The 16185-nt window shown below is 35.6% G+C and overlaps 1 protein-coding gene across 1 annotated transcript in view; it reads right to left on the bottom strand.

Moving 5' to 3' along the window:
* Positions 1–16185, bottom strand: part of DCC (DCC netrin 1 receptor) — a 1194095-nt gene that overhangs the window by 619446 nt on the left and 558464 nt on the right. The window contains exon 3 of the mRNA XM_055127868.1: positions 8741–9025. Coding sequence (XP_054983843.1) covers positions 8741–9025 — 285 coding nt within the window. The remainder of the gene's footprint in view (positions 1–8740; positions 9026–16185) is intronic.

The raw sequence follows: 16185 nt of genomic DNA, 5'->3' as shown, positions 1-16185 counted from the left end.
TTGAGCGGTCACCAGTAACATCTCCATTGTGAGACTTGTTGTTACTGTTTTTGGCATATCGAATATGCCACAGGTAGCTGTCCAGGCTCTGCCATGAGGGAGAGATACTCTCGGTAGCTTGCTGGGCTCTCCAAGAGGGGTGGAGGAATCAAACCCAGGTCGGCCGCGTGCAAGGCAAAGGCCTTATTCACAGTGCTATTGCTCCAGCCCCATGAAGAATATGTGATTAAGAAAAATTCTTTTATATGCCACTTAGTAGAATTGGCAATGTCTTTTTAAAATACAGAAATAGTACCACACAAACTAAGTTTATGATTTTTAAAAGAGTAGAGAAACATCTTTTGTTTTCTTTCCAATAATATGATGCTCTTTCCCCCCTTCCTCCAAAAGCAACTTGATCTAATGTTTTTTGCAGTACAATTTACATAATGAGATATACCAATGAACTGTGAAAGATTCAACATTAATGAAAGTGTTTTGATTATTTCTAACCTACCGATTACCTTTATTGGGGCTACTACATAATAATAGCAAATATTACAACTAATACATAACAGGTGATAAGAATCCTTGCCTCTTGATTGGCTATACTCAGCTTGCATACTAATTATTAGAGAAGTACAAATCAAAACAAACATGATTATTGTTGTGCACCTGTGGTTGTGTCTTATATAAAATATTTAGAAAAAAGCAAGTGTTAGTAAGGACGTAAAGAAAAAGGGAACTCTGAATCACTATTGGTGGGGATATTAATTTAATATGGAACATGTAATGGAGACTTCTTAAAACAAAAAAAGACACAGCAAATTTTTTATAAAATCCAGCAGTACTACATTTAGCCATTTATCTGAAAAATCCAGCAATACTACATTCAGCTATTTGTCTTGAAAATAGGAAAATGTTAAATTAAAAGTATATATGAATTCCTATGTTCAAAGCAGAATTATTCACACCAGCCAAGATATGGGAAAAAAACAAATCCTAAATTAAATTAAAAAAATTGGGGGGTCCAATCCAGCATCCTAAGTGCTTGCTCCTGGCTTTGTGTTCAGGGATCATTCCTGGCAGCGCTCAAAGGACTATATGGGTTGCCAGGGATTGAACCTGGGTCATCTGCATGCAGGGCAAGTACCCTCCCTGATGTACTATCTCTCTGACCCCCAACATGGAGCCTTTTGTCTTAATTATTTTGCTTATTTTAGGCCACACCTAGCAGTACTCAAAGCTTATTCTTGGCTCTGCACTTGAGTTCACACCAAGAGGGGCTACAGGATCATAAGGGGGGGGGGGGGGATTGAACCTGTTTGGCCACATGCAAGGCAAGTGCCCTGCCCACTACTGTATTAATTCTTCGGCCCCCATAAATCAAAAATTCTATTACTAAATGACTGGATAAAGAAGTGATGACGTATACTTAATGGATTACTACCCAGCCATTAAAGAAGATGAAATAGGGCCATGTGGCACAAAAATCAATGAATCTTGGAATGACTATGCTAAGTGAAATAAATAAGGAAGGAAGTGAAAGTCAATGGCAGATTTCATTTATATGTTTATGTGAACACATAAAGGTAGAGATGAGTTAAAAAAAATCCCAATAAGACTATCTCCAAGAGCTTATGGAACTATGACATATGCTAGAGGGAAAGAAGGAGGGGTTGGAAGAATGAATTAAAAAATGTCTTTTTCTTGGCGGGATGATGGAACTTTGATTGTAGGAGGGAAAACAATTATATATATACATATATATAGAGAGAGAGATGAAGATAAGCCCTTGATCTCTATAATATTGTACATCAACAAAAAAGCAATAAGAAGAAAATTAAACAACCAACTATTAAGACAAGAAAAAAACTGTGTTTAGGGATGTGAGAAATAGTAGAGTGGGTAAGGTGTTTACCTTGCACACAGCTGACATAGTTTGATCCCTGGCACCACAAATCTTCCCCTCATCACTGCCAGAACTGACCCTGAGCAAAGAGCCAGGAGTAAACCCTAGAAACCACTAGGTATGGCCAAAAAAAAGAAAGGAAATCAAACAAAAATAAATAAACCATGATCTTATTGTTTTAATACTAAGAGTTTGTCAAGAAAAGTTGAAGTCTTAAAGACCGAATTTTAAAAAGAATTTCAGATGAAGTAATGAGATCTTTGGAGTAAGATTTGGAAAGACTGTCTAGTTCAACCTTTTTAGGAAACGAAGGATTTTACGGGCTGGAGCTATAGCACAGCAGGTAGGACGCTTGCCTTGCACGAGGCCGACGCCGACCCAGGTTGATTCCTCCATCCTCTTGGAGAGCCCTGCCAGCTACCGAGAGTATCCCACCCACACAGCAGAGCCTGGCAAGCTACCCATGGAGTATTTGATATGCCAAAACAGTAACAACTAGTCTCACAATGAAGACATTACTGGTGCTAGCTTGAGCAAATCGATGAGCAACGGGATGACAGTGACAGTGACAGTGACAGTGACAGTGAAGGATTTTAGAGGCTCAGTTAATTGGTAGTGGCGTATAGTCAAGTACTAGAAATTATGTTTAAGAGTTAACCTGGCAATATTTCATACAGCAAAATGATGTTGATGAAGATGTAAAATTGAAAATGATGCAGCAAAGTGTTAATCAGAAATAATTGCAGTAGACGATGGTTGCATCTGATGTTATAAAGTAAATTTTGAATTAAATAAAACTATTAGACAATGTGTTAGACAAAAAAATGACAGGAACACAAAGTATTAACAGTAGATAAATATTTAGAAATCCAGACTCAGAATCTGTTAATTTGTTATCAGAGTAATAATCAAATAATCTGCCCAAAACTTCACAACTAGAAAATGGTAAAACAGATGTGTACCTAGATAAGTGGAAGACTCTAAGATTTTAAGATATTATTTGGGATGGAGGGAGGCTCAGACATGCCTATTGGTGCTCAGGTGCTACTCCCGGCTGAGACCATACAATCCCAGGGATTAACCTGTGTCTCCTATATTCAAAGCATATACTCCATATCATTAGGTTCTCTCCCTCCATACTATCAACTTATTATAACATTAGTTTGAAATAGGAAGTGCAAATATTAATTTATCAATCTGTATCCAATATGATCTGAACCCACTGTTGACTGTGATAATCCTATCTTTATCCATTAATACAATCTAAATTAAAATGATAAATTATTTAATAAATGTGAAATTCATATAATTCATAGTAGGGAGAAATTATTCTTTATTCTTTTCTAAGTACCAAATAGAAGAAAATCTCAATAAATCATTTTATCTAACATAGGTCTATAATATATCCTAGCAGTATCCTTATATAAACTAACAGTGTCCTATTGACAGAATTATGTTTAAGATCTAGTTTTAGGGGCTGGAGCAATTGCACAGCGGGTAGGGCATTTGCCTTGCACACAGCTGACCCAGGTTTGATTTCCAGCATACCACATGGTCCCCTGAGCACCGCCAGGAGTAATTCCTGAGTGCATGAGCCAGGAGTAAACCCTGTGCATTGCTAGGTGTGACCCAAAAAGAAAAAAAAAAATCTAGTTTTATTCAAAAATTGGCCTTAAATATATAACTATGAAAAAATCTAATGAGTTAAAACATTAAATCACGATCACGAAATCTCGTTAATCCTCTATTTCTCAAGCGGGCTCAGTAACCTCTCCATTCGTCCTTTCCCTGAGATCTTAGAAGTCTCTCTCCACTCGGCCTTCCCAAAGATGTCGCACTGGAGGCTCTTTCAGGGTCAGGGGAAGGAGATCCAGCTTGTTACTGGCTTTAGCATATGAATACACCATGCGAAGCTTGCAAGGCTGTCCCAAGTGGGCAGGAAACTCTCAGAAGCTTGCCAGTTTCTCCCAGAGGGAGAAGTAGGCTACAAGATATCTTTGCGACCCCATGGCTCTGGATATTGGCCATTGATGGGATTACACACACCTGGGTTCCTCTGAAGCAAGAGAGTCTCTTGCCCGCACACCTGGCTGTCTTCCCCAGAGCCCCTCAGAGGGGATGGGCTCCAGCTTCCCTCCCCACCCCAAGCAGAGCTCCCGGCTGCTGAAGACCACCGGAACCTAGCCACAGCCATGCTCGAGGCCTCTTTCCACACATTTGAACAGGTTTCACGCATGGAGGTACCAGCAGAGAAAAACATTAAATACCAAACAAAAAGTAGACAACATATCCATTTTATTGGTTCTTCACTTTCTTGCATGTTTTTCTAAATGAATGATTATATTGTAGTATTCACTAAATTCCCAATTATCAGTAAAATCAATCAAGTCTAAGTTCCTGGATATAAGATTCAAGGTTATCTAAAAGACAGTTCAACTTCTCACTACAAATTAATCATTTGCTGCTATTATTCTACAAAAGCTTATCTGCTGATGGTGTGGAAAATTAATCATCGATATAAATAATTTCTTAATTTTCTAAAATAATTTATTTTTGTGCTGATTTGAAACCAGATATATTTACATAAACTTAACACTCCCTGGCTTATTTAATCATGTTGTCTCATGGATTAACTGTGTAGTCTGATGATACTTTGTAAAATACATTAGTGTCTTCTTTGCTTTCCCTTACAGGCAATGACTCTAGACGTTATAAAATAAGTGACAGCAACATGTTTAATTATATATGCATTATGAAGATTAGCCACACTAAAAGATATAATGGGACCAATGGATTAGTGACATATTCTTAGCAATGAAACTATTTATTTGGAACTATACCTAAAATTCTAAAACTTTTAAAAGTAAAAATATTCATAATTTCCCTCTCACTGTCATCCCGTTGCTCATCGATTTGCTCAAGTGGGCACCAGTAATGTCTCCATTTTGAGACCTGTTGTTACTGTTTTTGGCATATCGAATACACCATGGGTAGCTTGCCAGGCTCTGCCGTATGGGCAAGATATTCTTGGTAGCTTGCCAGGATCTCTGAGAGGGGTGGAGGAATCGAACCTGGGTCGGCCCCATGCAAGGTAATGGCCTACCTTGTGTTATCACTCCAGACCAATTTCCCTTTAAATTACAAAAATTTTAAAATAATTTCTGTAATTTATTTTAGGAAAAAATATTAAAGAGAAAAAGTCATTTAACTATATTTTAGTTTGATACTATTAAAACCCAATGTTTCTAATAATATAGGTATTTAGTTCAGTTCTATCCAGGACTCTTGGTCATCTAAATGTATTAAATGGATGAACAATAGATTGAATTACCAATTGATCAATTCAATTAGGCCATTAAGAAAACTAAAACAGGAGCTCTAGTGTATGGGCCAGTTGTTTTAATCAACCTAGTGCCCACAGCAGATTTATAATTCAGTAATTCAGTCTACTGCTTGGCACTTATATGTAATGAGAATTGAATCCCAATGGCTGCTTCAAGGCCTCATATGTTCTCGATCACATACAATAAAACATCTTAAACATCTTAACTCTTATTGTTTTTTAATAAATATTTCAAAAGGAAACTACTTACATTTTAATGCTATGCAATTCCTTATACGCAAATATACTATTCATCTCAAAACATTAATAATAATTAGATTATTATTTATGATTTTCCAAATTTCCTGTTATTTTTTATGCAGTAAAAGAGTTGTATTAAGAGACTATTAATTCTAAGGAGAATGTGAAACTATACAGAGAGAGAGAGGTAGAGAGAGAGACAGAGAGAGACAGACAGAGACAGAGAGTGAGAGAGACAGACAGAGAGAGGATGAAAGGCAAAAAATAGAGTGGATATTATTCATCCATATTTGGGGTGTACAAACTGACATAAATTGAAGTGCCTTAACTTCTCACTGAATAAAATTAATAACTACTTATTTTGATTTTGAAAAAAAGTGCGAGAGTGTAAGAAAATCTTTCAATGCTCTGTAATTTATATTGAACACAATAATATCACTAACCTATTCCAAACTCAGTGAGAACTTTGCATTTGAGACTATATTTTACTCCTTTCTCACAAATAACTGTAATGCTTCAAAGATCTGTATCTTCCAACATGTTCACTTTTGAATTACTTGAGACAACATTAGTTGCAGCTATTGATCAGTTTTCTCCAAGATTTTCAGTGCACATTCAACTGTTTTTCTTTTTTAAATTTTTCTTCTTTTCTTAGAAGAAAAACATTGCTCCCCCAACATTTCCTGAATTTGATACTTTCATTACTTGGTGATAGTATGTGTTGTATACAAAAGCAACTCTAATTATTACACGTAAACCCGTATGGCGTCAATAAAACAAGTATTATTAACACTGGATAAACCTGCGCACTAATTCAAATATCGTCCATATGAATTGCTGTGAAAATCACTCTTGGACAACATTTCAAAACTTAAAATTAGCAATTTTTGTCCCAAATTAAAGCAAACATAAATGCAAAATTTCATTAATCACATGGCACATACCTGGCCATGAAAAAAATATTTTTCAGAATGTGATAATTCAGGTGCCACTTAAAACTGAAAGTCAAATTAATCATGTAATTGTTTTCTACTTACATTGATTCTACTCTAAATTATTTTTAAATATTTTATTTTATTGAATATATTTACACATACATAATTTTAAACTAAGTTATTTTAAAATTAAAATTATAACTATGTTAATTTGAATTAAAATTAGTGTTAGGATAGAGTATAGGCAATGCATGTATGCAGTTTATAACTTGCTCAAATTAGTACTTATAAAAAATGAAAGTTTACTGAGAAAGGACTAGCACATTCATTTTAATGAAAGAGCCAGGTGGTTAAGTAAGAGCAGGCTGGAGTTAACCATTCAATTATTCTTTAATGCATGCTTTTATATGTTTTTGTGCTTGTGGATCTACGTCTCTGACATCTAAATCATGATGCAAATGTGACTATAAATAGAATACATAAAAGTATATATTTATATATAATATTATATATGTATATTTAAATTATGCATATATAATATACATAAGGAATATATGCGTGTGAATATAAATTGATATAATTAGAAACAGTACCAAAAACATGGTCTTTCAGTGACTCCTTTATTTGGCAACTAACACTTGGAACAAGCTCAATTAAGTATGAAAATAACATGTATGCATATGTATTTGTTACTTCAGCACAGATTTCCTTTTGGAATTTTATATTTAGATTCACAGAACTTGTGAGAAAAAAGTCTCATTAGATATAACTATTTTTATAATTTTTAATTTCTATTTATGAAGAAAAATGCATATAAATCTAAAATGTCAATGCATTTTTATTTCAGCCAAATAAACAACATAAATTTGTTAATTGCTAATGAAATTAGTGACTAAATGGAAGTTACAACTTAAAAATAACCTGTGCCTTTCAAAACTTTTATTTTTTAATATTTATTCATATTTAAATATCAAATCTAATCTTTAGTCTAACCTTATTTCATAATATCTAGAAAAAACACACTAGCCATAGATAATTTCTTATATGACATAGTCCGACTTTTTTGACTTAATAGATACATTATTAACGATATATGAATATAAATATTTAAATTTTTGTGTAATGCATACCTAAGTAAAGGCATGTTTGGGGAATAAATGCTACATCTGCATCTGTCACTGCATAATGACGGGAAGGTAACTGTGTTGCTAATGATTACTGACACATTTAAGTTGCTTTCTTTGTGACTGATGGAAGTGAGAATCCACAAAAGAGAAGAACTTTAAAAGACGTCCTAATTAAAGTTCTGGAAACTTTCAATCAAATTGCCAGTTTGCTTTGAGAATGGCATAAGAAGATTACCTTCCACATAGCTGAAGAACAGCACAAACAGACAAGAGCCAGCAAAAGCACTGTGATAAGGAGTCTGCCAGTTACTCAAATGTATATATTCTCACAAGCATATCTGAGCAAACAAGACAAATGAAACTAAATAAAAATAGATATTGCATATATAGAATCATAATAGTTTTTGAAAAAGCAGACTTAGAAATTCAACAAAACTTCTGATTATTTCATAAAGGAAAATGAGCCCAGAGTCTTAAAGTTTTATAAGAAAAGATAAAGGGAGATCAAAGATGGAACTTAACAACTTCCCTCTCATGATATCAATCACTGTTGTGATTATTTTTATATCTAATAAAAATGATTTTTTTAAACAACTCTAATAAGTCAGGCTCTGTTTCAGTGTTACTTGTTGCAAAATCTCTATTTTTCAGTTCAATGCTTTTGAGAAATGAGTGCACGAGTGGATGAGAAAATAGAAATATTCAATATTAAAATGGGGAAAGCTTTTAACCTTACCAAATCTCACCTTCATACTTTAAAGTGAGGTTAACTGTAACTACCTCAGACTATTATCAAAGAAAAAAAAGAGATAATACATTAAAAATAATTACCAATTTATGGACTCCCTTGAACTTTGCATGATGAAGTCCTCATTATATATTAGTGGAACAAGCAAGGTAAATGGATAAATGAATAACATCAAATACACAGAAAGTACCTGTGTCTCAAAAAATCTTCAAGCCTAAGACATTTAAACATTTAAAAAAAAAAAAATTAAAAGCCTTGGAATACCTTCATTGAATCGCTGAGAAAAAAAAAAAAAAACACTTATTCAAGAAAACCCCAATAACTTATACAGAATTGACGATTGCAAAATGCACAGGGGAACAAAAGAAGAAAAGTCAATGAAATATGTTTTAAAAAGTGTTCTTCAAATGAGCTGAGAGTCAATCATCTACAGGGAATAAAGAACAATTGTATTACCTGATAAAATTCTGACTTCTGCTTCATTTCCTGCTCTTGTGCTGGCTGGGTTCCGGGCTAAGCACCGGTAGATTCCGATGTCGCCAGGTTGAAGTCTGCTGATCTGCAAGGCTCCGGAGGGCAGGACCACCACTCGGGAGTCACCTGGACCTGGCATCAAGTCTTGTTGGTTTTTCTGCCAGTGTATTGTTGGCATAGGTTCTCCAATGACTTCACACTTGAGTAAGACTGTGTCTCCCATAAAGGCTGTGACAGATTCTGTCTGGGAAAGGAACCGCAGCGGTCCTAAGGGGGAAAAGAAAGAAGGGTGAGCACATCTGTGTTCTTTAGAGAACATCGTATTTCACAGAATTCTTTCTTAGATTTTTATCTTACTGTACATCGATTCCATCTTTCTTTCTGACACTATAGGAGCTTCAGGAGCTAAAATAAATGATAAGGAGGTTGCCATGAGTCTCTTGGAGCATATGGTTTCATTGTTACTGGTTAATAATAAGACTGTAAAATAGGCAGAAATGATCAACCTAAGTTTATACATGATGACGTAGAGGTTCAGAGTAGAACACGGAGCTGGGTCTTCTGACTCGTGTTACACTTTTTCTATTACTCATCTTTGGCCAGAGACTTCAAAGTTACAGGGATTCTTGAAGGCAGCCAGATGGCATATCTTAAGGCAGATTCAAAAAAGATAAGTAATACTATATTTTAGAGTTAAAGAGTAAAGTTAGAATAAGGAGAACAATCCTTTAAAGGTTGACTATTTAAAATTGCCACTCATTAGTCTTTTCCAGTTGTAATCTTGTTAGTGACCGCAACTGCTAAAAATTGAAGTAAGACTAGCCTGTATTTCTACCCTGAGTAGATCACTTTCTCTACATAAGTTCTTTCATTTTAAAGAGCTTAGTTTCATCATTACTGGTTAAAAATAAAAACTATGAAATAGGCTAAAATGATCAACCTAACTTTACATGATGATATTGAGATTATGTCTTTCATTTTAAAGAAATATGCAATGAAATAAGAGCTAATTTGCCTTCCCCAATCATCATGATATTCCTAAATATAGAATTAAAGGGTTGGGGAGATTGCTCAACAGGCTTGAGCACAGGTTTTACATGCAGAAGGTGTGGGTTTTGTCCCAGGTAGCACATGATCCTTCTGAGTATTGCCAGCATTGACCTCCAAGAACCAATTCAGAAGTAGCCCCAAAGCACTGCCAGGTGTGTTCCAAAGATCAATATAAATAAATTAAATAGAAAAAAATATACTTATAAAGGGCTGGAGCAATAGCGCAGTGGGTAGGGTATTCGCCTTGCATGCGGCCAACCCGGGTTCGATTCCTCTGCCCCTCTTGGAGAGCCAAGCAAGCTACCAAGAGTATCTCGCCTGCACAGCAGAACCTGGCAAGCTACCGATGGTGTATTTGATATGCCAAAAACAGTAACAAGTCTCACGATGGAGATGTTACTGGTGCCCGCTCGAGCAAATCGATGAGCAATGGGTTGACAGTGATATTTATATAGCTATTAAGTAAAATAAATCTGAGCTGACCAGCACTAAACATAAATATAGTAAGAGAGAAGTCTTCTCCATCGTTATATATGTGAGAATGGTAGAGGATACTTATACTCCCATTTATTTAGAGGGTTATTTGTCATCCCAATTCTCTGATCACCAAAACCATTTCTTCCACAGCAGAGAGGGTACTCAGTAAGCTCAGAATTGAGCTCCCATATGACCCAGCAATTCTACTTTTGGGTACCTAGCCCCAGGACAGAAAAACATTCATTCAAAAGAATATATGCACACCATTATTCATTGCAGCACTCACTACAATAACTAAGATTTGGAATCAACCTAAGTGTCCAACAGCAGATAAATGGGTCATGAAGATGTGGTGTATACATACTACACAGCAGTAAGGAATGATGAAATCATGCAATTTGTGGCAACATGGTTGGAACTGAAGACATCATGTTAAATGAAGCCAGAAGAAGGATAAGCACAGGGTGATATCACTTATATGTGGTATCTAGAATAAATGTATGAGGAGATACAATGTTTTAAAGGGAGATTGTCCTGATCAACCTTCGTGCCAGAGAATAGGGAGGGTAAGAAAAGAGAGAGTAGAGGGGATGAGAAAAGAGATAGTTGAGAAGCAGGGGGTTCCGGTCTAGGTCAAGGGAGTCAGATACAAGTATTGTTAAGGAATAATAGAGCCAGATATCGAAACCACAAACTACACAACACTGAACTCAGGAAAATCAGGAGACCCAAACTTTTACAACCAAACTAAGAAAGATGCCTGTCAACAGGGCAAGCTGAAGGAGTGGGGTGGGGGTCACTGGGTATGGGATGAACCTGGGGACATTGGTGGAGAGTAGCTGACAATAGTGGTGGGGTTAGTGCTGTAATATTGTATGCCTACTACAACACTGCAAATCACAGTGCTTTAATAAAAAATGTGGGGGAAAAACAAAACCATTTTCCCTAAATGATTAGAATTATATTTAAATCAATTATAGCATTTCTGAAATCTCATTAGTAATTTTATCTTATAGAGTTAATTCAAATAATTAATTTATTTCCTTGACCCATATTATAGTCATTACAATTACAATCCAATATTTCTATTATTGCTTCAATCTTACTAGAATTGTTTTCATTGTATGTTCATTTGGCAATAAAATGTGAGTCATTTATCAATTTGGGATTGCCATTAAGTTTCTCTACTCCTATTTTCTGTTACTGTAATGTTATTTGACAAGTATGTTTTAACTATATTAATATTTTCAGTCCAGTTTTACATTTATCAAAGAGACTTTGTTTCAATATTTAGTTAATGGTAAATGCCTTGTTCAGTTTTAATTACCATTAGTTTTAGTTAAGATCTATTCATCCTCACAAAACAAATAAAATCCCTATAAAATAATTTTTTTTTAATTGTGGGAATCAGGGACTGAAGCAATAGTACAGCGGGTAGGGCGTTTGCCTTGCACGTGGCCGACCTGGGTTCAATTCCCAGCATCCCATATGTCCCCTGTGCATCGCCAGGTGTGACCCAAAAAGAAAAAATTGTGGGAATCAAAACAGAAAATTTAAAACTACTGAAGACAAATCACCTGATTTTAATATGGGAGATTATCATTAAATTTATAAGGCTTTTTTCTCCCTTAGGTAAAGATGTCATTTTAATATCACTTTTTTAAAATGTTTTTTAAAAGTTAACATTAGAAATAGGAAACTACATTATCATCGTCACATACAGACTTATTCATCTAGCTAGAGAAATAATATAGAGGTAGGCAATTATATAGTATTTTAATTAGATTTAGTGGGATTGGCTAGTATCCCACAGTTAAGTCAGCATATACTTTGGTAGTTTCATAATGAATAGGGATCTTAATAAATGAGGATAAAAACTTCATCTGAATGTTTGACATTGTGAAGAAATATAAATGTGATCTGTAGCTTCATGACTTTGTCATTGCAAAGAAAACTCGACATAGCATAAAACCTAACTAAATTTCAAAGATTCTATATGGCTTATCGCACCAAAGAGGTATTACAGCAGATAAGGCCATTGCCTTGTATGTGACCAATTTGTGGTTAATTCCTGGCATCTTCCCCTCCAAGCCTGCCAAGAGTGATTCTTGAGAGCATAGTCAGCTTTCTATATAGCTTGAATTAATTTGCTCAATACTGTACTGAATTTTATCACTTATGTCTTATGGTGGTGTAACAAACTAACAGTATTAGGGGAAAAATTATAGGTTATCTAACTTAGTTTCATGTTTTCAAGTCATTAGTATAAGCAACTAGAATGAACATTAAATTCAATGTAATTCCTAAGAATGAAATACAGTGTTTTCAGAGGATTCATTTAATGATCTAGAGCAAAGTAGACAATTTCTGGGTCCCATTCATTCACAGAGAGATACAAACTTCATTTTAACAAGATCTTCTTTAAAAAGTTACCAGCTTAACAGGAACCTGTTCATTAATGAGGCCTGCTTTCAGACACATTAGATCATATCTGATTCACTGTAATTAGAAGACAAATTCTTTTCTCATTATAAATCTATCTCAAAATTTACTCAGGAAATTCAAAAGTTGTATTAGTTCTATTTTATGCCCCAAATGCTGGAGCCAAGAATCTAGCAATGCACAATCCAGCTCATCTTACACTATTCTTTCAAAGGAGTTCTTGGAGCTGGAAAAAGACAGTTCAGTTGTTTGCGTTGCATTTTTGCAAAATTGGTTCGATCCCCAACGTCATGTGGTCCCCTAACCACTGAATCGAGAAGCACCCAGGCAGAACTTGGAGTATCTCCTAAGCACACCAGGTATGCCCCAAACTACCCTAAAAAACAGCCCAAAACTTGGTGCTATCTAACCAAAAATTATTGGTTTATTCCTAAACCAAGACTTTCTCATAGTCTTTTTTCTAAATCTATGATCATTTAAGATATTGAGTCCAAATTTTTAAAATCCCCTTATCGTTAGTTTTGCTTACTGGAAGTTATTTTCAGTCCTTGAAAAATTTCACAGCAATTATAGCTACCATAACATCATTGACTACATATTTTTAAATGCCTGAAAATGCAGTGAGATGTCTATAATATGGAATTTTCAGTACTTTCTGTTTATAGAATATATCAAATAACTACGAAATTTAAAAAAAGCTGTGAATATTTTCTTATGTTCTCCAAGACTCTGAAAGTCTAAACAGAGCATTGGAAACATCTGAATTTTGATTGCGTGTTAAATCTATCATGAACATACAGTGGCAGTTAGAGGTGGTAAATCAGAGGACTATTTGGGTACCAGATTATCCAGAGTAACTTTTCTGGTTCACCACTTAAATAGTTGGTTAACTTTGGGCAATAGCTGTTGTATTACATACTATTCTAACCACAAGAATAAATTAACTCATTAATCATAGACCTTTAGCAAGTATTATTTTCTCCACTTTATAGATGGCACGGAATAACATCTATAATGAAAACTATGTTCAAATATTAATTTATATTTATTATGATATTTATTTTAAATATTTTAGTTCTGAACTGTATTTCTTAAAATATTTCATTATCTAAAGTCAATGAAAATGTGTCAAGGCAAATTCCTCTATCATATCTCAGTACACCTCCATCCCCTAATCCTTATCCAGAACTAGACACAGAGTTCTGGAAAAGGTCAGTTGCTTAGTAAGTACATTCTGTCCTAGATCAGTCCAAACTTCAACCTGGACTGCTTTGTTATTCAAAAGGCAGAGGGCGGGGCTGGAGGGATAGCACAGCGGGTAGGGCGTTTGTCTTGCACTGGGCCATCCTGGGTTTGATTCCCAGCATCCCATATGGTCCCCCAAGTACAGCCAGGATTGATTCCTGAGTGCAGAGCCTGAGTGCAGAGCCAGGAGTAACCCCTGAGCATCGTCGGGTGTGACCCAAAAAGCAAAAAAAAAGGGGGGGGCAGCCAGGGGCTCAGGGATGTGCTTCAGTGACAGAGCATCCATGCAGCAAGCCTGAACATTTGAGTTCCATCCCCAGCACTGTGCCACATCACTGAAGTCCAGCCCAACCCTGACAGCACAAATCCATTTCCTCCCAGAGACATCGATTTGATGGGCGCATGGGAAATTGACCAACAAAATGTTTAAAATTGATTAAATTAATTAATGTAATTGAGGAAAGTTCTATAGAGGACACACAAAGATAATCTTCTCAATCTGAGTTTTGGAGGAAACTCAATGAGGAAGTGAGATTTCAAACTCTGTGACACTGTTAAATTCCAGGTATTCAAGGATGGTTTACCGGAAATTGGTGAGAGTTTCCCAGCCCACTTGCAGAGTTCAGGAATCTGCTAGTTAGAACAGAGGTTGTCACAATGAGGCAAACTTGAGCAATAGTTAATAAAGGGACCTTTTGCTGATAAAATTAGTACTTGAGAAATGAAGGATACTGTATAGCTGTCAAAGTAAACAGAGTGAGACTTGTTTCTTCATTGTGTTCATATACTGGCATTATAGCTGTTGCTAACACCACTGAATGTTTACTCACAACTATACTTAGGAAACTTCACACAAATAAAAATCTGATGCTGAAACCTAGGCATTTTCAGAGTATTAGTCACTTGAAAAGTTTTACTTTATGTGTCTAGTTACCCCTGGGATTAGAAATAAAATGGAGCCCCATGTGTCCTTGACTTTTCCATATGTAAAATGTCCATGCCTTTGTCAGGTGCTGAATACTGGAGGTTCAGATTATACGTAAATATGTAAGTTAAGTGGTCTGATGGGGGCAGTTAAAGCTCATGTGCTCCTAGATTTAAAGCTTGGTATGAAGAACTTTGCTATAACACATTCTTGGAAGTAGCCTTTGCCATGGCTAATAATAAAAAGCCTCTGTGAAAGAACCAAAAATAGTTGTGTGTGTTAATATTTTTAATTGAATCACCATGAGATACACAGTTACAAAGCTGTTCATGATCAGATTTCAATCATACAATGTTCTAACACCCATCCCTCCACCAGTGTACCACCGTGCCATATTTTTAACCAACTAGGGTACCCTGGATGTTGGCTAAATAGACAAAACATGTCTATTTATGAATTTTAGGTGGGTTCCTGACATTGTTGTTCAGTGTGAAATAAGGTAATCAATTTGTATCAGTCAAGCTCATCCATTCAACATATTTCTCCAAAGCTAGGCACAGTCAACCTCTCAGCTACCACTACACTAACAGAAATGTGAAAAGCAGAAGCAGCAAACATTTTTCATTTGGGTCTATTCTTTGTGATGTTAAAAAAAAATCAATGAAAAGCTTCTCAACATGCTGGGACATCAAAAGTGTTAGGGCACAGAATTAAAATCAAGAGAACAATAGACTGTCCATATTCTGCCCTCCATGCCTACAGACACCAAATAGCACTGAAATCATCTTTTCATCACACCCACAAGCAAAACACTTTGAATACTGTTCTCATATTCATTTAGGTTCTAAACTACCTTGGTTCGTAAGAAAATGTGGGAATAAAGTATTTCATAGCCCAGGTTTATGCCAACACTCTGTTTCAAGAGAGACCTCTCCATCTATCCCTACCCCAGGATGAGCCTATTTCTTCTTTCCAACACTAATCTGCAAATGGCACATTCTTTTGATTCACTTTTGACCTCCTTGGTCGACTATCAGCATCCTCATCGCCTTGTATAGACAGTGTAATTATTAAGTAATTAAAGTTTATTTAATAAAGAGACATCTACTGGGGTGTAAGCTAGGGGTAGAGCATGCCTTGCTTTTAAATATTCTGCAATGTGACAATATCCAACAACTGCCACAGGAAACCCCATGCAGTTCTTTTTTTGCTCCAAATTGAAGCCTGAAGGCTACTCTCTTCTAAAACAGAACTTGTTTATCCACTTTTAATTTTCAAATTAGCTGAG

The sequence above is a fragment of the Sorex araneus genome, chromosome 2 (assembly GCF_027595985.1).
Source record: "Sorex araneus isolate mSorAra2 chromosome 2, mSorAra2.pri, whole genome shotgun sequence".
Taxonomy (NCBI): domain Eukaryota; kingdom Metazoa; phylum Chordata; class Mammalia; order Eulipotyphla; family Soricidae; genus Sorex; species Sorex araneus.
This window is presented reverse-complemented; position numbering and strand designations above follow the sequence as displayed.